Source organism: Montipora capricornis, chromosome 3, assembly GCF_036669925.1.
Source record: "Montipora capricornis isolate CH-2021 chromosome 3, ASM3666992v2, whole genome shotgun sequence".
In the NCBI taxonomy this organism is placed as follows: Eukaryota; Metazoa; Cnidaria; class Anthozoa; order Scleractinia; family Acroporidae; genus Montipora; species Montipora capricornis.
In genome coordinates, this window is record NC_090885.1 from 41,788,704 (window position 1) to 41,810,210 (window position 21,507).

Below are 21,507 nucleotides of genomic sequence, written 5' to 3' on the forward strand. Positions count from 1 at the left end.
CCCTAAAAATTTTTCATCTGTTCGGATTTCCTAGCTGAAAGTCTAGTGATCCGAAAATTATTGGGATCAAAACTTACCTTTTCCAAAATTTCAGCCAGAAAAAAGGCTACCGAAAATTCTAGGTGACCTTTTTAGGGTAAAAATCCGTTTAAAATGGGCAATTATACCATTTTTTAGATGTTCGAAAATCCTAGGATAGGCAAGCAAGCAAGAAGTTTTAGAACAAATCATCCGAAAATTCTAGACCTCAAATCGTCTTCCGAACAGATATTTTCCGAAAATTGACGTTGGGTGCCCCTGACCCCAACCCTAAAATGAACTCATCGGCTTTCGGGATTTGGTTCGTAAACTATGAACAGAAATGAATGTACAATACAAACAATGTAGCCTGGCACTAAACGGAACACAGCTGTATTCTATATATCGATCCAATGAAATATGAGATCGACAAGACTTGCGTGGTGTTTTGTCCTCTGATCCGTTGTTCGGCGTTTAGTGGTATATACAGCACTTTCGCTGCAAGTAGTTTCGCTGTCCTGTTTTTCCTTTTTTTTAATTATATGAACTTCTATTATACAGTCTGATATTTCCTATTTTTCTTCAGAGTGTTCTGGATTCTCCTTGCGCCCAGTAGCTGGCTTGTTATCATCTCGTGACTTCCTTGCTGGGCTTGCGTTCCGCGTGTTTCATGCTACTCAGTACATCCGCCATGGTAGCACTCCTATGTACACTCCTGAGCCGTGAGTATCTGTCAGGCATGGTTCTTAACGAGCAGTCAAAATGCACCTACTTGGGGAAAAGACTCGTTAATTCAAGAAATCAGAATCGAAAAGTCGATCCCGCACGAGAAGAAATACTGATGTTGAACTTGGAAACTGTGCGCGCTCTCTCCCTTGTAATTGGGACGGAGGCAGCTCGAATACATAATTGTCCCTGTCTTTTTTTTTTTTTCAAATGCAACTGTCGATGTTTAAGGTGTAATGCGCCCGTGGGAAGCATGGGAAACAAGTTGATAAACCAGGTTTTTTTTCTAGTTCCTAAAAAATGTGTCCCGCTGGTCTGTGGGTTCTCTGCGGGCCTCCAGCCGCTGTTACGAAGATCGTAGATTCGAATCCTGCCTATAGGACTTTGATTTTCTACTCGTCCTATTGTCCGTCGCCTAGAAACTAGTTTCGCATCCCACTCTTCCAGTAAAAATCACACTGTTACAAAATTTTCTTTCGGGGCTCTCGAGTACACCTAAGAGGGTATAAGGGAATGTTTCAACGCAGAATGTGAGATGGGACGAACCTGCTTTGCTTTAAAGATTACGTTGTAACGGAGAGGAGAAAGGTTTGTTGTCTCCGTACATGTAATGTTTCTTTTCAATCTTTAGGGATATTGTTCATGAATTAATTGGTCATGTGCCACTTTTTGCCGACCCAGACTTTGCTCAATTTTCCCAAGTAAGTTGTTTTCCACATTTCACACAAGAGCGTGAAATAACCAATGAAGGAATAATAATAAGAATAACAAAGAAAGAATAGTTTATGTTTGGGGGGGGAAATTGGGTGGATGCTGATTTGAGAGCGCAGCATAATTCCAAAGATTTAACTAAAGGCGCGTCCAGCTCCCTAGCCCTTGGCCTGATGTCTGCACACCCATATAAGTCCTTTGCGGCAATTACCACTTGGGTCAATCGCAGAAAATGAAGCAACTCAATCATAAAATGGAAGCCAGAGACAGAAAGCGGTACTAAGTGTAGGGAAGAGTAGGCTTTGCTCTTCTTATCCAGCGGTGTTGACCAAAGAGATCGCAGTCTCTGGGAAAGAAATTTCCGGCATTTGCCGAATAAAAATATAATTGGTTTTCTTTCGTCTGTAAATGACTGAGAACGGTGGCGCGTGATTGCTAATCCAATCATCAAGCGTTACGCCTCAAGAACAAAATCAATTAGGAGATTTCCTTTAACACGCGAATGAAAGCCCCTTTGAATAAAATATAAATAGTGTGATTTGTACTGCAGCCGTAGTAGCAATGAAATTCTCAGAGAACATCATCTCGCCTGTCTCCTTGCTCTTACTACCCTCACTGACTTGATTTGCCGCATTTGTTGTACAGGAAATCGGCCTGGCGTCGTTAGGAGCACCCGATGAGTGGATTGACAAATTAGCAACGGTGAGCTGTAATTGCAATTCTTATCCTCGCATAGTAAACTTAAATTAATTATCCCTGAATGAATAACTTGACAAAGAGGAGTTCGCAGGCCCCTTTAAGTTTAAGGACGAGTGTGAATTGGAAATTGTATTTAATTAGTGCAGTGATGACCCCCAAGTTTTACGAACACGTAAATTCGTGCAGTCGAGAAAGTGATGGACGGGTTAGTGTCCTGTAAAAATGTTCCGGAATTTTTCTGAGTTTACCCCCCTCACAAAAATACAGTTTCATTGTTGGTGTTTTTTCTCTCTTAGTTGTATTGGTTCACTGTAGAATTTGGTCTTTGTAAAGAAGGCGGAGATATCAAGGCGTACGGAGCAGGCCTTCTGTCATCGTTTGGTGAACTTCAAGTAGGGTAACAATTCATGTATATTAGTCAAAAAGAAGAAAGATTTTTTTATCCATTCCATTCTATTTGCGGATTGATGGGTTGTCTTTGCCAGTGTTTTCCACGTCCAGATAAAGAACTTCGCGTAAATTTGAAAAATATGAGAGGGACCGTAGGGAACTGACAATATTTCCAATTTGGTGATGGATGGTATTTACACACAACTTTGTTTTCACAAAACGGACGTGCAATTTTTTGTAAGTGGGTGAATTTTTTGACAACAAGCTTATTTATGGACATGGTTCAAATTCACTATCATCTAAACTCGTTACCACCTTTCCTCCGAAGAGAGAAGAATAGAGGCCCGGGAAACGAGGATAGCTGATATCGATGTGCTGCTTGGGTGGAACAAATGCTTTTCGCTCGTTAAAAAATCACTTTGCTGTTCTTTGTTTGAAACTATGTTTTAATGGAAAAGTAAAATATGGAGTAAATCCAGGAGCTTGGTAAATCTTAGTGTGCATAATTGTTTCAAAACGGCATCTCATTATATAACAAATTCCCGCCAAAAACAAAGAAGTTGGAGTTTAATCGTCTTCCTCACTTAGCTTTTCTCGTGCAGTTTCCAGTTTCGTGTGTGTGTTGTTGTTTTCCAGCCAAAAACTATCCTTACCTAGCGGCGTGTTTCTGTCGTTCGGACAAGAATACCCACAACTTAGGTCTATGTAACGGCATTTTGACATATCAAGTTATTTTTAGACGAGTTCTTAAATAAAAAGAGGCTCGCACGATTGACTATTCCCATTCCCATGGGGAATAGTTTCTCATTCAAAACGTGACTTGTGATTAGCCGGAAAGGTCTGGTTTCACGGGAAAATCAATTTAGAAATAACTTGGTCGGTAAAAACGCCTTTCCACAAAAGAACGTCACCTATCAGTACGCAGTGCGAGAGCCGAATGCTGTTGCCTTCAAAGAATGTAAATTCATTTTTCTTCTTTTGGCAGTACTGCTTGACTGATGAACCACAAAAAAGACCCTTTGAACCAGAAAAGACTTCAGCGCAGACCTATCCCATCACCAAGTACCAACCAGTATATTTTGTGGCTGACAGTTTTCAAAGTGCAAAGGAAAAAGTCAGGTAAATAACTATCGTGAAAAAAAAATTGTTTCTAATTGTTTGACTTTGTTGCCAATGCCAATACGATAAAAAGCGAAAAGGAAAATCTGAAATAGTACAATATTCCTTCCGTTTCTTCACGGTTGATGTTGATTTCGTAGAACGTTATTGGACTAACTTAGCTTTGAAAGTAAGTCGAATATAGTATTTCTGTCAGAATTTTAAACCAGAGAACGAAGTCGAACATGGTTAACCATTGCCATGGTAGCAAGCACATGCTTTCCGAAAAAGGTCTTAAAACTCATGCCCGATAGTAGTAGGTCCGTAATGCGTATAAGTAATAGGTAGTTTGTCAAAGATTTTCGGAATACTAGATGTTATGCTTGTGGAGTTTTCAATTGAGCCTGAGGGACAGGCGACTTTTAATAGAGCCGCAAAGGATTACTATGCATGCTTGGAGGTTCTAATTCAGTAGAAGTCTAACATGTTCTTTTCGCGACGAAAACAATACCTTGTCTACTTTGTGCCCGAGTGTTTTTGATGATCCTCTTTCATCGGTATTTTATTCATTTGCTTTACAGGGAATTTGCTGCCAATATTCCGAGACCTTTCTCGGTGCGTTACAACCCTTACACACAGTCCGTTGAAGTCCTGGATTCCAAAGACCAGATTATGAAATTAGCCAGTGACATCAGAGCGGATGTTTCTATTCTCAAGGATGCTCTTAACAAATACGAAACTTAAAGCAAAAGTCAAATGAATTTCAACGTTGTCCAACACAAGTTAAATGTTTACGAGTTGGTATTTATGTGTCTCTATCTTGTAGAAAAGACAAATTGTGCTACGCAGCGTGTGGTATTTTTCGAATACATCGACGTCATTGATGAGTTGACACTCCTGTTATGCCTAATGGTAGACGTCAGCGAAACGTGATGGAAAATCCAACTTACGTTTTCAAACTTTTTCGTGGGTTTTTTTTTTCGAAGTAATCAACTTCAGCGAACTCCCCGAGCTAAAGAGAATTGGAAAGCAATAACCTCCAACGGTATTTCGTCTCGTTTTACAAAATTCTATTTCCAAACCTTACGGAACTAAGTACACGCGAAAGATAACCCTGGGTATCATATACAGAATTGATAGGTTAGACATTCAGGTCAGAAAGTAACAACAATTTGGGATTTTGCCATAGATCTGGAGAATTTAGACCCAGAACGGTTAGCGTTTCTGTTATTTTGTTTATTACTTCGCAATCCGTAAAAATACTTTAAAAGTTTGGGAATCTTTATAACTTGTTTTGTTAGTTTTAACAGGAGGATAAAAATAGCGTAAAGCAAAATGTACATACTCGAGTCTTTCACTCGTCAGAATCTTTCTTTGTTTTCATCTTTAACTTATGTCTACGTCAGAAATCAGTCTTCATGAAGTTTCATCGCCAAGGAAAAAGTGAATGTCACCCCCTTGCAAAGTCATTGCTTTTTGTTTTTTTCATTTGTTTTGTTTTATTGACGTTCGCTGACGTCGTTGTTAATATGTCGTTTATAGTAAGGGCCCCCTGGCTGACGTGAGATGCATTTTAACTTAGAGTCAAGAATTTTTTCCTAACCTTTAATTGATGCCAGTTCCATTTAGGGCAAGAAAGGTGTCGTTAATACAGGTAATTACACTATACTTTAGATTTGTAGTATTAAGAAAAAGAGAAGCGCTTTGGTCGTTTTGAAGTGGAAATAATTAAAATTGTTAAAGAACGGAGTCCTTTGTTTGTGTGTTTCATGCAGTAAAGCTATGTTATATTTTGCAATTTTCCTTGGTTTATTGTTTTGTTTCCTTGCTTTTTGTTCTTTGGCTCAGGTCGTCAAAACTACGCATGGCCCTAAAATTTCGTCATACAAAACAATGAACAAATACTCACCGTACTTGTTTTACGTATGCGTGGGTGAGGAAAGATCATCATTATAACAAGTGGTCTTGACTGAAAGAAAATATTGGCAAAAATCAGGTCTGGGCATTTAATAATGAATACATATAAGAAGATGTCCCTTAGTCTAGGCCAAACACAGCGATACACAGAAATATCAGCAATAGTGGTTGAAAAGCGCTTTCAGTTAGATCGAAATTTACATTTCCGAATGAGCGCCAAGAATAACTCTTGTATGGTTAAGCAGTGATCTGATAAGCTGCTGGACCCTTTTCGAATATGAACAGCTCTTATCATTTCACAGTTATGAGTGGCAGTTGTAAAAAAGTTTCATTCCGTCTAGATCACCTCATTAGAGTTGCGGTATTGGTGATAAATCTTATGCGTTTCACATGTGTTCGACGCATCGAATTCTGAATAAAAAAACCTCTTCCGTATTCGATGTAATAAAGCTCAAAGTATCAAACTTGAAGTCACATTGATGCGGTAAAAGCAATAACATCAGCTAGGAAGAAAAGTTGCAGTTGTTAATTACACTACCCCGTAGTGCAAGTGTAGCCTGTATTTTCGTGTAGGCGGTAACAGTTCGGCTCGTGTTCTGACGTTTTGGACGTAGAACCAATTCCCTTGTAACTGGAAACGCCGGTCCTATTACTAGCTATTACTGCCTCGCGTAGGCGTGCATAAGAAAACAAATTACAACTAATGCAGAATTTAAAAGAGCCGCTTTCGAGCAAAATGATATGAAGTGGTAACTTGAACTTTCTGAACTGGGTTGCATTTCCAGGATTCGATAAGTCCTTGGATGTAAGTAAACAGAAGCGCACGAATCTGTTATCTACGCATGTTTCCAGTAGTTTGCCTTGGGGTAGGTTGGAATTTTAATAAGGATTACATGAAATATGGTCGAAATAAGTATAGTTGAAATAAGGCAGAATTCGATTCGTCGAACACTCGGCATAGTTGAAAAGCTAACGCTTTATTGCCTTGTCCCTTTCTTTTTTACCGGGAATCCTTCAGCATTATTTATAAGCTTGACAACGCGGTCTAACCGTGCATGCAGATGTATTACCTGTTTCGTTGATGTTTCTTTGGAATCATTCCACTTGTAAACTTTGCTTTTTTTGTCGTCACGTTCTGCAATTTAGAGTGAGACATAGCGACTGAAATTTGCATTTAGCTGAAAATTAAAGAAACTTGTCTGCTGTCTGAAGGAAATTTCATTTTATGAGGCTCTGCCAGGTAAATTCCGACAAGGATGACCTTGACCCAAAAAGTAGCGACAGCTCGTAAAATGAAACCGCGACAAACGACATCTTTCTTTAAATTTCCTTAATTTCCGAGATACTCCTGTTCCTTCAGACAATAACCGTTAGGCTCTGTTGCAGGTTAAACCTGAGTGTTTTGTGGTGGAAAACACAACAGAAATTTAACTCAGCTGGCCTTATTACGATTAAAAAACTAATTTGCATAAATACTAGACCGTGCTTAAACTCATGCGTTGCAGGTCCACAAACTCCCTCTTGACTTTAATTAAAGCAGCTAGTGCAGTTGATTTTGGGAAGTTTTACCAATTACTCTCCCCTACTCTCTAATGCAACTTTAAAACTGGTTTTCACCAGCGTCGGAGTCGGAGTCGTAATCGGAGTCATAAGCTCGACGGAATCGGATTCGAAAGAATCAGAACGCTCCCATTTTCTGCAGTCTCCGCTTATCGCTAAGGGCGCGTTCGATTGACCCTATTCCGGAATAAGAATATGTGGAGTGATGATTAAAACGGTATGTTTGGCGCGTTTCAAAGCAGCAAGGATAATAAAAATCTGTTTAAAATAGCAGTTTAGCAGATGTTTGACAACTTTAATGTGAATCTCCGTAAAAACAAAGGATTTCTAACTTATATTCCATGTATTCCTAATCAATCGAACGCACCTAAGTCGCTAATGAGGGATAGGAATACGCGGAGTGATGATTAAAACGGTATATTTGGCGCACTTGCAGGGGTTTCAAAAGAAGCCGGTTACCGGCGGTATACCGCCGCCTGCTTTGCCTCACACCGTCGGCTAGTTTGCCTTGATTTTCACTAAAAATGCTATCATAAACTTGTCAAACTGCCACCTTCAATGGGCTATCATGGACAGCTATTTCAGAAGTTATTGAAACCCTTGACTTGGAAGCAGCAAAGATAATAAAAATATGTTTGAAATAGTATTTTAGCAGATGTTTGACAACTTTAATGTGAATCTCCGTAAAAAAAGAAGGATTTCTAACTTATATAATTATTTCAAGTATTCCTATTCCGGAAAATATTCCGGAATACGGTCAATCAAACGCACCCTAAATTGTCGGAGTCGGAAGCAGAAGCGGAAGAACCAACCAATCACAATGCTTGGAATCGAGCATTGTGATTGGTTTATTCTTCCGCTTCTGCATTTTTCACTTATTTTTAACTGGATCGTAAGCGACGGAGTCATATTCTGCTTCCGATTCCGACAGTTTGATTTTCACTAGATCGTATCGCTCTGTGCTTCTGATTACGACTCCGTCGGACTCCGAACTTCGTCACTGGTGAAAACCAGCCTTAACGTCAACCCAGAAATTACTTTTAAACAACACAACTCAAACCTTCCGGACAAAAAATTATGTCGAGAATACATAATTTATTAAAGCTGCAAACAGCAGATAGATTGTTAGGCTGCACAGTTTTCAAAAACCCTAATTGAACTCATTTTTAATATTTTTCAATTTGGCCCATCCGTGCCTACTTTTTGTGATTTGCTGTTTTATTCAAATCTTCCTTCAGTGTTTTTACGTCTTGCTTGATTTGGTTGCGAGTTTGGCTAATTAAATACCGTGACACAGCCCATCTAAGTACGGTAAAAGCTGCGACAGTTTTAGACTGTTGACGTAATGATTTTTGTAAACTCTTCCTTGTTTTTAAAGCTGCGTTTTGTTGTTCCAAAAGTTAACCCCTGTCTAGGCTAACGGCATTATTTCAAAAACAAGCCCAAATTCGATTCGAATGACATTTCTCTTTTCCCCTTAGTTTTCTTTCCTTTTTTATTCAAGTTTTCTTGTTAATTTACTTTTATCATTTATTTCGCATGTAACAACCCAAGGCTTTTTGTACTTAGGAATTACACACCTTGATCGGTTTGTGTATTGTGAGTAGCTTTCTTAGGTTATATAGCATTTTTAATGTACTACAAACAGATTGTGTTGTTGTTCGAAATTTGCGATAATTTGGCCGTCGAATAGTCTATATTTACAATGGAAATATACGTGCAACCTGGAAAACTGGGGCACTAAATTATCTGCGCTTGTCTCGGTGTGTGAGCATGGAAAATTTCGTTTGTTTTGATGACTTTAATATTCTCTTCAGTTTTCGTTACAGTCTCACTCTTTACGTAGAAATTCGTCAATGCACATTGAGAGACGGATTTAGTTGTTCTTTCGTTAGGACCATTTTTACCTAATAAGGCTTCAAGTGAAAACTTTTGTAGGAAATTTCCCAACGTTTTATAAAACCTGAATGTCTTGATATTTTCTCAGGATTTTCAGAGTCACCAAAAAAATTTAAAAGAAAATACGCCCACACATTACCCACAGTGCCTTGCAAGCACACTTGATACTGTTGGTCGAGTTTGTCAACATGATTTTCTTGCAGTATTCGTGTTTTTTTTCGTGAAGCTTTTCTGTAGTTTCGCTTCGAGTAGCGAAAGAACCATGAGATTACCGCGCTGATCTCCACTTGTCTTCTAGACCGGCTCTTCCAAAATGGCCACGGCTGGAGAGCACAATCGTGAAGCCACCAACAGCGGACGAGCAAAAAATTCCAGCGAAGGAAACAAGCTTCATCGTCGGGCGGCGAAATCTCGATCATATAGGTAAGTTTTAGCTCTGTAATGTCGTTAACTGTCCTGGAAAGTACGTTTGTCAAATTAAAATGCTGCAGGAAATCATTTATTCTGATCATATGAGCGTCCACGCTGTGCATTTGTCGTAAGCTTACTCCTACCTTATGCCCACATGTGTAAGTTTATATACATCTTGTATTCTAGCATAAGCTTGCAGTTTGACGCTATTTTTTTTCCATTTGACTCTGCGAATCTCATTCAACCTATTTAGAAAAAAATAACTGAAAATGCGCAAGAGACGTTAGAGCAAAGTACATTTCTCATTTTAATTCTAACACTAACCGAAAGCATAAAATTCTGTTGAAGTAAATCTAACGCGTCACTCAATTGTGCTTGAATGTACGAATTCACTCAGTAATTAAAAAAGGAGAATTTAAGTATTAAATATTTAGTCGCCAGTTGGTAACTAGATTAAGCAAGATATTTCGAGACAAGAAGCGAAATAATTACATATTTTACGAATTGTCAAATCTGGCCGATACCAATGAAAAATTTACCCGTTCGGCAAATCATACATATTTTTTCTCCTCTCACCACTATATTGACATAAGTTGAGAAAAATAAACAAATAAATAATTTCTTGTTTCGGACAGCTTTTGTCGTTTAAATCGCTTAAACTATTTTTTTTGGCGCAAAGCTAGTGGGTTGTTTAATTTTGAAGGGTTTTATACCCCCGAGAGTTATTTTATTTTGCATTTCTGCATAATGATATGAGCCGTGTTTTTAGCAACGAAAAACAAAGGAGGAAAAAATATGTTTAATTTCGGTTTAGCCAACAAAACCAGAAATACGATTGGCTCTACGCTTTTCAGCTGAAAACCATCCACTGTGAAATCTTTTAAAAATTTGAAACTTAAATAGATTTTGCGTCATAGCCTGTTGATTACAACCTGGGTATTTTAAAACTGCCATTTTTCAAAATAATGATTTGTAATTTCACTTAGTCATGATTTTGCTTTTATGATTCAGCGACTCTCGGTAAAAGTAGAGTCCAAGAGTACCATTACATAAAAAGCTCTATTTAATCATAAACATGTGACCTTCTTTACACTAAAAATAAGAAACTGTGTTTTTTTTTGGGGGGGGGAGGGGAACATAATTTTGCTGATCGGTATTTCTTGCATGACATTCAAGGCTCATGAATTAATCAGGAGTATTTAATTTGTAATGATTGGTTTTTAGTACAAGGAAGTAGAGCAAGCCATGTGTGACTATCACCCACAACTGCCTGTTCTGTGGCTAGTTACGTGTATGTCACTGTGGCTACATCCCCGGCAGCCGGGCAGGTCTTAAATAGACTAAATTCCCAGCATTGAGACTTTCTGTGAAATTAACAAATTTGTATGTTAAACACACTACTTTACAAGACCTCAAGCAGCAAGTGCTGCTCGTGACCACTGAGCCACTGAGGCTCAAAGAAAGATGCCAGAATTTTAAAGGTATACATAATGTTACCTTTACTGCATTTGTATTATTGAATGCTAACCCCAGAGCTAACCGAAGCGCTATTCAGGCTAACACTTCCTAGTTACATGTTTTATTTTATATGGAGTCTATTCATGGTCTTCACATTGTATTTTCATGGAATTAGTTCCACATACTTAAGCTGCAGGTAGGGTTGCTGACCTTAACATACATTTTCTCCAAGCACCATTAATATTTATTAATTATTTTATGAGCTCATATTTAACAATTATTCGCTGAAGGTGAAGTGAATATTGGTAAATATCTACTGAGACGTAGTCGAAAATATTCCCCAATATTCGCTGAGCCTCAGGCGAATAATCGTTTTAGTATAATTTTCAGCAGTGAATATCAAGAAAGTGCAAAACAATGTGCTAAAACACGATAAAAATGCTCAAAAAGTGCTTAATTAGCTTAGCAGAAATGTTATATTCACCGGGTAGGGCGGTGAATATGACACTAAATTCTTACAATGTATATTCACCGCTGAAAATTATACTAAAGAGTATTAGAACTACATAACCAATAGGAAATCCAACAAGTGCAAATATAATTTATTATTATTATTATTATTATTATTATTATTATTATTATTATTATTATTTAATTCAAATAAATTCTGAAAGTTTGGATACTCAAGTAGAGATTTTGCTTCTCCCTACAAAATTGAGTGACATCAATAAGAATACAAGATATCCAAAGTGAAAGATACATGTAATATTTTAATAGTATGCAGAGGTCACTTTCTATAATAAAGTAACATTATGGGTGAGTTTTCCTCCAAAGAGCAAACTTGTGCTGGGCAACCTCAACTAAATTTAAAAAAAACCTTAAAGCTATACCCTTTTTAATTGTTAAAAGTTTTATTTTGGGCGTTATTTCAAGTGGTCAATAGAGAAAAAGAACAATGAAAATGTTCTTCCCTTGACGGAAGGAAACTTGCAGTGAACCCAACAAAAGCTACAGTGTAATGACCTCAGCTGACCTCGCAAAATGGTGGATAAGAAAATGTCAAGATTATATTTAGGTGTGCTTGAATGCTCTACTTCATGTATGTACTTGTAACCGATTGACTCTAGGGAATCTTCCAAAAGATAACTGAATACTTTTAAACATTTCAGCTATAGAAAACTCTTTTCTTAATACTTGTAGTGCTGACGCATGCTGAAACACATAACTTTTTCTTGAAGCAAACACATTTAAACGTGAGCGACACACCATAGAAACTTTGATTATCAATTCTTTGGCTAAAGAAACGTGAGTATTTAACCATTTGAATGAATGATCTGTGCTTCAGACAATAAACATTTCGCAAACGACTTGCCAACGCGTGCCAAAACACAGATATTTCCTTGTAAAAGCATAAAGTTAGCGTGTTAAAATAGGGAGTTCAAGTGACTGTTTTAATTTTCTTCCCATTTTTTTGGTAGCTTAAGATCAAACAAGTGCTAGTAAACGGTAGTTTGTCGGTGAATTTGCGAAGTGATCGAAAACTCAAAATATGGCAGCTTTCATTGATGGGCATGATGTTTTAACAATATGCAAATTTTGCTTTGAAGCCTTTTTCATTCCCGGAAATGTCCTTTGTTTGATAATAATACTTCATATAAAGAAACTTATGTGAATGCATAACAAAGACACATATACACATGTATATATGCACACAGGTGCGAGTCTTGACATACGCATAAACGCAAAATACGCGCATATAATATGCAAATGCATAGACCGCTTATATCTGAGCTGCACTGTATCGACTCTGTTAATTTGACCGCTGACCAGGTACTGGGTTTTGATTGGATTGCAGGTTCAAGCCAAGTAATTTTGTTGTAAGAATAAGTAACCTGGTAGCTCCACTTTTAGGCTTGGCTAGATCTATGTATTATTGAATAGCCTGGTCACAGATTTTAGTTGATGAGACTACAGTAATAAATGTACTACATTTTCTTGTGGAAATAAAGTACTGTACATGCACATCGAGATGCTACATAAATGGCTGTAATAAATGTACTACATTTTCTTGTGGAAATATAGTACTGTACATGCACATCGAGATGCTACATAAATGGCTGTACTAGTGTCTCTAGCTGTCCTTAAATAATAAATAATGATAATTATTTCCTGCTATGTAATGTCATACCTCTTATTATAATTTACAAGAACTGTAACATACATGTATAGTCTCTTCATTTCTACATCCTCTTCAGGCTTTATATGAACTCACAAAATGATCAGCTTCTACATGTAGTTGGCTCTTAGCCAACTTCTAGCTCAGTTAATTGGTAGAGCTCACTGTACTGGTAATGCCACATGAAATCTTGACATGATTCTCCTGGAAGTTCAAATGTGTACAGTGTACATGTACATTGTATGTCTTTCGTACATAGTCTCCAGTTGGCAAATAAAATCGTCTGGCGTCATACGAAGTCTGTTAAGTCTCACTCCCAGTCAGTGGATTAAGGGATGAATGGGTTAACAACATATACAATGTAGGTCCAGACGATTGTACTCAACAATGTGGACCACTTCAGGGACAAATGGGTGAACCCTTTAACACCCAAATCGGCCAGACTTAGGATTTTACTCTGTCTAACGCCAGAGGATTTTACTCGTCAATGGGAAACCCCTGGGAGTCAATGGGTTAAACTAACTTTATTTGAAGCAGCAATCAGATGATGCAACACACCAAATTAGGACATCATTGCAGATTATAATTAAGCAGCAACTTAGACAGCTTAAAAGAAAGCCTGCATCCAAGCTTGAACGGGCCCTGTTGCTGCTATTAACCCTTTCACTCCTGTGGGGTTCCCCATTGACGAGTAAAATCGTCTGGCGTTAGACAGAGTAAAATCTATAAGTTTCACTCTTGGGAGTAAAAGGGTTAATGGGGACATAGTTTTTGAGTGAATCTAGCTGTTGTTAACCCTTTCACTCCTGTGGGGTTCCCCATTGACGAGTAAAATCGTCTGGCGTTAGACAGAGTAAAATGTATAAATGTCACTCTTGGGAGTGAAAGGGTTAAACTGCGATGATCTCCAACTCTCTTGTATTTCAATTTCTGCAGCTCAAATATATGAACATCATATCATACATGTATAGTAGTATACATGTATTCTATCATTCATAATTAATTTTATTTTACTGACAGTCTCTTGTAATAACAGTATTATTGACAAAATAAAATAGTAATCCCAGATTATTTCATTGAACAGAAACAAACTTTAAGATACAAGCTGGAGGGTATAAAGTGCGGGTTGCACTGTTGCTTGCAGGTGCTTGTTTTACCAGAACTGAAACAACCCAAGCCTTAAAAGATGCTAACCTTTATAGGCTCAAACATTGTCTAAAGCTTAGTGTTAGGCCTAATGTTAGCATTAGTAAATGTTTGGTTTGTTTCAGCTATTGTGTAATGTGCAACCTGCAGTTTACACCCTCCAAATACATGCAAAGAAATTAAGTTTCAAGGAACTACATTGTACATCAACAAAATCAAGGTAATTGGAATACAATGGCGGGCTGTCTCTCTAGCGATCAGGGGAAACTTATTCAATGTAATAAAAATAAAATAGGTAAAAATAATGTGGAATAAGGCCCACTTTATGTGCAACAAAAGAGCAAATCTGCACCTTGAATAGGCAGACGTACAGTGCATGCGTGGTTAATAATTTAATTTTCATTTATTTTCATAAGAGCCCAATAGTCATGTTTTCAAACTCTCTTAGTTACTTTAGTTTTCTTTACACAATACGCCATTTACATAAAGAAAAGCATACCTGCCACTCACAAAGCAGCCTCACCAGTTGAAAGTGGAACAAAGTGACTCTGAAGATAAGCAGAGGACTTTACTTGCTCAAACAAAAACCAACTAAAAGTAAAGTGCATGGAATGGGCAGAGCCTACTGTATAAAAAAAATTAATGAATAATTTTGCCAAATTTTTTAATGAAAAGTCAACAATTTCACATGGTAATCCAGGCCCATTCCACAGATCGGTGGTTTTCGGAGTATTGTTTGCCTTGGGTTGGGTCATTGGTGACCTTCCAAGGGTAAGATTTACAGACTCGCTCTTTCACTGAAGTTTAGACAGTGTTGAATAGTGCAGACTATTGTTCCTTTAAACTAACAGAGAAGCAGTGGCAGAACCAAGAAAAACTGATGTCCCAGATAAAGTACCCAATGATCTTAAGGACGTGGAAGCTATTGCTGAGTCAAACGCTAAGGTTTCAAACAATGCAGCGTGTAATCAGCAGTCAGGTGCTTCTGATTGGACGGTAAGTGCATCAATAATCAGCCTGTATTTTTGCTAGGTATGAAACTGAGAGTTTTCTCAAGTCAGGCCAAAATGTTATCATGTACAGTCGATAAAGTAAAACCAGAAACCCATAAGGGTTGAAACGTGTAACGGCCCCTTGTGTGCTGGGAAACAAGCTTCTGGATATTCCAATTTGCTAAGTACCATATTTGGAACAACAAGAGCGAGGGGTTTCCAAATATGGTACTTAGCACTGAAACGTTCAACCAATCAGTTCGCACTGAATATTCGGAAGCTCTGAGCGCGCGTTACACGTTTCAACCCTTATGGGTTTCTGGTAAAACACAATACCTTGTTTTTCAGTTGTAAACACTTGACAGTACATGTACTTGCTTAATACTCACAACACTCGAGGGACTGTTTTCTCATTGTACGTGTGCAAATGTACTAGCTGCTGTGTATGTTGAAGTTAGAAATGAAATTCAGGGTAAAATGCTCTTAACCTAGTTTGATTGCGCTTCTAATATTATTATTCATTATCTTGGATGATTATTAGGATATGCAAGAAATTGTATTTTATCTTTCTTCTTGCTTCAGGAAACTGCTGTAAATGGATGCCATTTGTGGATTGACACTGACACGTCAGGAACATCTTGTTACTTGACTGAATGTGAATCTCTGGTGAGTGGTTACCTGACAATGTACACAATCAAATCTTTAATAAAATCTTACTTTTGGACAACTTTTTAGTGCAATGCAGTAATTTTTATAACTTGGATAAAACGCGCGTTCTGATTGGCCAATTGATCATTTACTATTTGCCCATGGGTGCACGCTCGCTGACGACAGCTGACGTGTGATCTAACTTAAGAAGAAAATGCCGTCACAAGTGCATCAGTCCTAATTTTCCAAGACATATTTTCCTCTTCTTAGAATAGAGGTGAACCTCTACAGAGCTCAAAATAGAAAGATATAGCCCTAAAGATTAATCAGCAGTGGAAAAGGAGGATTGAAGGTCTTAAAGCGACGAAAGAGCGTTTTGTGTTTGTACTGCTTTGATTTCCAAAACACAATCTAAACTCTGCTTAAATATTCAAGCTGAATCGCGGAATTGAAATGGATTTTATGAGACTAGGGAAGATGCTACAGGAAGGTTAATGGTGTTTTGGAATGTTGATTTTCTTTTTGAGATTTATTTCATCGGCCATTTGAGTTTAAATTGTGTAACATCGTGTTCTTTTGGATTGGAAAAGTCGTGCTGTTTGCGATAGCTTGATCGCTTTCAACAGAAGCGAAGACAAGACAGCCTGTTTGTGTCGACGCTCGCAAGAAAATCGAAATGTTTTCTCTTCTAAGAGCAAATTATTGTTGATTCCAATAAAATTTTTGACTGGGAAAACTGTTTTTTTATCATTTTGTCTTGTTAATTCAAACTTGTCTTTAGAAAGCAAAGTTGTCTTGAGATCGTCTGTTGACCAAACTTGATTTATGCAAATACAAGCGAAACAAGCAGGAGTGGTGTTAACGATTATGTTATAAAACAAATGGTAAATGCCATAGCATGTACTATTGAGTTATGGATGCACTTGGGAGGTTTGCTAAGCACTCAAGAAGCTAGAGTCGCACTCGGCTATTGCCTCGTGCGACTCTTAGGCTTCTTTCTTGCTTAGAAACCTCCCACGTGCATCCACAACTCAATAGTACATGCTATGGCGTTTACCATTTGGTAATTTTAAGTAGATAGAGTATACATGTATGTGCAAATTGTAGATGTAGACAATCAACAATCTGATGTCAGGTTGTGGAAATCTAACCTGTGACCCATTGGTGGAAGAAGACTGCAGTTATCTTGCACCGGCAATTATGCTGCCTTTAGGAGCATTGAAAACTGGGGCCAGATTTGTTGAAGTTAATGATATATTTATTCTGTCAGTGTTATAATACCGTAACAATAATTTATTGTTAGAGACTTAAAAGAGGGCATGAACTGTTTGCTATAATCGTTTTCACTGTCACAACAAAACACAACAAAAAAATAAATTCAATACTGTTCAATGAGAAAGGCCAATAATTTGGAATGTTGTAGGAGAGAAATTCACAAACCATCTCTTCAATTATTAGCTCTGTGTGGTAAATTGTTTCAGTGAAATATTTGGCAAAGCGTTTCACCCAACTTAATAGAGTTTTGTAGATGTTGGTGGATCAAAGTGGTCCACCAATATGGCGGCCAGTAACCAACAAAAACATCTGGAGTTCACTTTTTGGTGAAAGCGCTTACCTCTCCCTCATGAGATATTAAAAATGTACATGTGTAGGAACACATCTTCCACTGTGTAAATGTACTTGAAACGTGGTGGCAATTTGGAAATTCAAAATGTTGTTTTTTTCCAAAACAAAAGACGTCACAGAACTGGATATTTATTGGAAGATTTACTCGTGTACCTGTATGTCATGTGTCACACATCAGCTTCTGTGAATATTAACTTAAGGGTGGCAATTTTAAAATGTTTTTGTGTTACTATATATAAGTCATACATGTAGATGATTGATGTACTGTTAGTAATAATTAAGAAAATATTTTCTGTTGTGTTTTTTAATATAGAAATCAGGTCCTAGAAAGAAGTGTTCAGGTTTGTACAAAACAAAAATATACATGTAGTACAGCTGTTACAGTATGGTATTTAAGGACGTTCGCGCTAATTGTTTGTGCGCAACGTAACTGCGCAGGTAACGCGACTGTAATATGTCATGCATTACTTTGAGCATTAGTGAAGTTGAGGAAAACCTTTGCAGAAACCGTGGACGATAAGTCTTGCACAGCATTGGATAAGAGAAGATTGTGATCAGTCAAAATTGATTAAAAATATTTAGGAAAGTCAAGTACACTACTGCACAACTGATATTCGCGTTGTTTTATCAGTCGTGTACTAGTCTACTTGACTTTCATAAATATTGTCCACGCATTAGTTAAAATAACATGGTGACAAAAACGCCGGGGAGAAAATTCCAGGCCAGCAAAAGAATGGCACATTTATTTCCGAATCATCATGAAACGTTTAAAAGAAGTGAGCGGGAGGATGGAAAAGCTCTTTAAAAGGTAGCTGCTGATCGAGTAGTGGCGCGAACATCCTTAAAGAAAAGTTTTATTTATATGTACCTGTACATGTACTAATTTTTTTGCACTTCTCCTTAGTCTGAGCAGCTACAGTACAGTCCACAGGAATAGCAGCAATTACATGCATGTAAAATGTGTACAATATGCCGTCTTTACACGCAAAATACACGTGAAAGCTTTACAAGCATCTTTTGTTATTCATACATGCAAACTGTGTGTATTTTTCCTAGAGAAGAGTGCACAAATTAATTGTCCGTTCGATTGAGAAATACTGATTTATCTTAAAAGTTGAATCTTTCGGATTTCCACTCGAACACAAAATTCAGAAAGGGATTGCACTTTTTATTTGAAAATCGATGTCGAGAAACTATAATAAATTCCATGGCAAAACCAGTTTTCGGATTTTAATTAATTTTGTGTTTGATTGGAAATTTCTGCAACCAGGCCAATCTGTCCAGAAAATGCTTAATTCCGACCAAAGTGTGATGTATTCATTTAAGTACATAAATAAAGTATTCAACTAAAGGAAATGCACTCTAACATAGCAATTGTTTTTTATCAAGGTATCTCCCAAATTTGATAGGTTTCTCAAACATCGATAAATAACTACTTTTGTGGACAAGGAACAGAGTGTATGTATTGTCTTCTCAGCTGCGAACTCGACCCAGAAAAAAAAAAACCCAAACGTTTGCTACCATTTTTGTGTTAAGTCAATAAAAACTTGTGTAAGGATGTAGTTATTTTAAGTTTTGTTGAAAATTACACCGTTCCATACAAACGAAAACCGGAGTAGTCTTCGTAACAAATCTATTTACAAAGCTACGCAAATGACGTCCCCAGCATAAGTCTCTGGTCAGCATCAGGGCCTCTTCTTGTCATGAATGAAGTGGTATTGAGAATGCGAATTTGAGAAACGTAGGCAAAGCAAAGTCCTGTATTGAAGAGAAACTTCAAGAATTGAACGCATTTCCTCACCGTCATCATGCGGCTGATAGCAAGGGAAACTGAAAATAATTCTGATTGTTTACACGTTTCCGTGCAAACATTTAGTTTTAGTTGAAACTCCGGAATGCAGTCGGACTCACGCAATACAAATCCTTTGTCGGCATAAATTATGGCATCTTGTTTAAAATTGAAGCACCATTACGATAACTCGACAAAATATAAGATATCCCATTGACAGATAAATCGTAGGTCAATGCAGTGTTGATAGTGAAGGAAAAATCTGCTAGGCTTTTCATCCTGCAGTCATATCAGTGTGTCATGTTGTGTTGTTGCTCTCAACTTTTTTTCACACAAATTTTGGTCGTTTGATGACGAGATTTATGAAGCCTTTTTAAATACCCCAAAAATATTAATAGGATTTGAAGAAAATCAGTTTGTTGCGAATCTAAACCAATAAAAATACGTGTAAAAGCGAAGCTTCAGAAAGGAAGAGTGTTTTGAAAACGTAAACAGTTAAGCTAAAAAACCGTCAAATAAAACGAACTCTCGATAACTTCACTACATGCACTTTAATATTCCTACACGCACTTAATGAGCTTCTGCGTGTAAATTTTGACGGCAGTTGTGAAAAAGTTGCACTTTTGTGTATTTTTTTTTTTACTCACGTGTTTAGCACGTATAAATTGAGTGTAAAATTGCGTGCAATATGGCGTCTTTTCACGCAGGAAACAAGCATGTAATGCTGACATACCCACGGCCTGTCCTATAGTTATGGGAAAAATAACCTGAATTTGTCCAATATGGTGATTTTTCATTTGAAGTGATTCTCCATTACACCTGATCTTATGATTAACTGTTTTTCTTTTTTGCATTCTACAGCTTGTAAAATTATTGTTCATGCAAAGTGTATTGACCAGCTGCACAGGGTATGTGCACAAAAGAGCATCACTGTTATTAATATTTAAACATTTTGATATAGTTAGACAAAATTTTCTTGATACTTAAGGTGCGTTCGATTGACCATATTCCGGAATAAGAATACACGGAATATAAGTTACAAATCCTTTGTTTTTATGGAGATTCACATTAAAAATTGTCAAACATCTGCTAAACTGTTATTTTAAACATATTTTTATCAGCTTGCTGCTTCGAAATGCGCCAAACTTACTGTTTTAATCATCACTCCACATATTCTTATTCCGGAGTAGGGTCAATTGAACGCACCCTTAATTAATGGTACAAGTCAAAATGTTTGCATAACAGTTTTCAACAAATTTGTAGGATCATTTTGGTTGTTTCTCTTTCAGATTAACTTCAAATGCAAACCAACCTTTCGAGAAATCCACCCAAAGGGAACTCATGAGGTGAGACCTCTGCACCTACAGCTGTAATTCACGAAAGTGATGACTTAAGAAATTACCTTGATAGAATTTGATTGTCCAAGTGAAGGTAGTCCTGAGTGAGGACTGTTGGTAATGACTGATGTTTCAACAAGCTGAGTGGAAGTCGTCTTAAGAGGCATCTTCACTTAACTCTGAAGGTGACTTCTTCTCAATTTGTCGAAGGGTTGGTCACTACCAACAGTCCTTCTTCTACTACTTTCACCCAGACAATCAAATTCCATCGACGTATGTAACTCCTGGGTTCAAACGTTTTTACTTAAGAAATTCATGCATAGAATTGATCAAGTGCAGATTGTTGCGCTGACAACCTTTGTAAAGCAGCTGCCACAGGTAATTTCTCAGGAAATTTAGGTTTTCCTGATGACAAAGTAACCAGCGACACCACTGTTAATAACTTACATGTGTAAGCATTTGAAAACTAACAACACTAGGTAATCATCAGTAAGTCTTAATAATAAAATTATATGTCTTAATAATATACGTAGGTTTTCAGGAGCCTAATACAGGAATATTTGAGCTATGATTTTGTTTCTTCTCTGATACAGAGTAATGTTCATCATCATTGGGTTCATCGTCGGAAACAGGATGGAAAATGCCATCACTGTGGAAAGGTATGTACATGCACTGCACTGTACTTATTGTTTACAGTTATGCATCATTGGTCTGAGAGAAAGTCTGTTTAAAAAAAAACATCCTGTTGATATTGAATTTAAGGTTCTCTTTTTAACAATTATTTGCCGAAGGCGAAGTGGTTATCGGTGAATATTCACCGAGACGAAGTCGAGGTGAATATTCACCGATAATCACTAAGTCGGAGGCATATAAATACACAGGTGATGATTTCAAAAAAGAGAAAAA

General features: G+C 37.4%; 2 protein-coding genes and 1 long non-coding RNA gene across 3 annotated transcripts in view; 2 read left to right on the plus strand and 1 right to left on the minus strand.

The window, feature by feature from the left end:
- The window catches only part of LOC138043201 (phenylalanine-4-hydroxylase-like), a 28,502-nt gene extending 23,111 nt beyond the window's left edge, over positions 1-5,391 (plus strand). The window contains exons 9-14 of the mRNA XM_068889353.1: positions 605-740; positions 1,376-1,445; positions 2,101-2,157; positions 2,451-2,546; positions 3,530-3,663; positions 4,224-5,391. Coding sequence (XP_068745454.1) covers positions 605-740; positions 1,376-1,445; positions 2,101-2,157; positions 2,451-2,546; positions 3,530-3,663; positions 4,224-4,386 — 656 coding nt within the window. The 3' untranslated portion in view covers positions 4,387-5,391. The remainder of the gene's footprint in view (positions 1-604; positions 741-1,375; positions 1,446-2,100; positions 2,158-2,450; positions 2,547-3,529; positions 3,664-4,223) is intronic.
- LOC138043208 (uncharacterized) lies at positions 650-6,750 on the minus strand. Its single transcript, XR_011131203.1, has 3 exons — positions 6,630-6,750; positions 5,552-5,611; positions 650-786 (listed from the first exon to the last, which is right to left on the minus strand). It is a non-coding gene; the product is annotated as an uncharacterized lncRNA (long non-coding RNA).
- Positions 6,751-9,179: 2,429 nt separating this feature from the next.
- The window catches only part of LOC138043174 (diacylglycerol kinase zeta-like), a 47,418-nt gene continuing 35,090 nt past the window's right edge, over positions 9,180-21,507 (plus strand). The window contains exons 1-7 of the mRNA XM_068889317.1: positions 9,180-9,441; positions 15,061-15,205; positions 15,784-15,867; positions 17,789-17,816; positions 20,126-20,172; positions 20,554-20,610; positions 21,195-21,260. Coding sequence (XP_068745418.1) covers positions 9,332-9,441; positions 15,061-15,205; positions 15,784-15,867; positions 17,789-17,816; positions 20,126-20,172; positions 20,554-20,610; positions 21,195-21,260 — 537 coding nt within the window. The 5' untranslated portion in view covers positions 9,180-9,331. The remainder of the gene's footprint in view (positions 9,442-15,060; positions 15,206-15,783; positions 15,868-17,788; positions 17,817-20,125; positions 20,173-20,553; positions 20,611-21,194; positions 21,261-21,507) is intronic.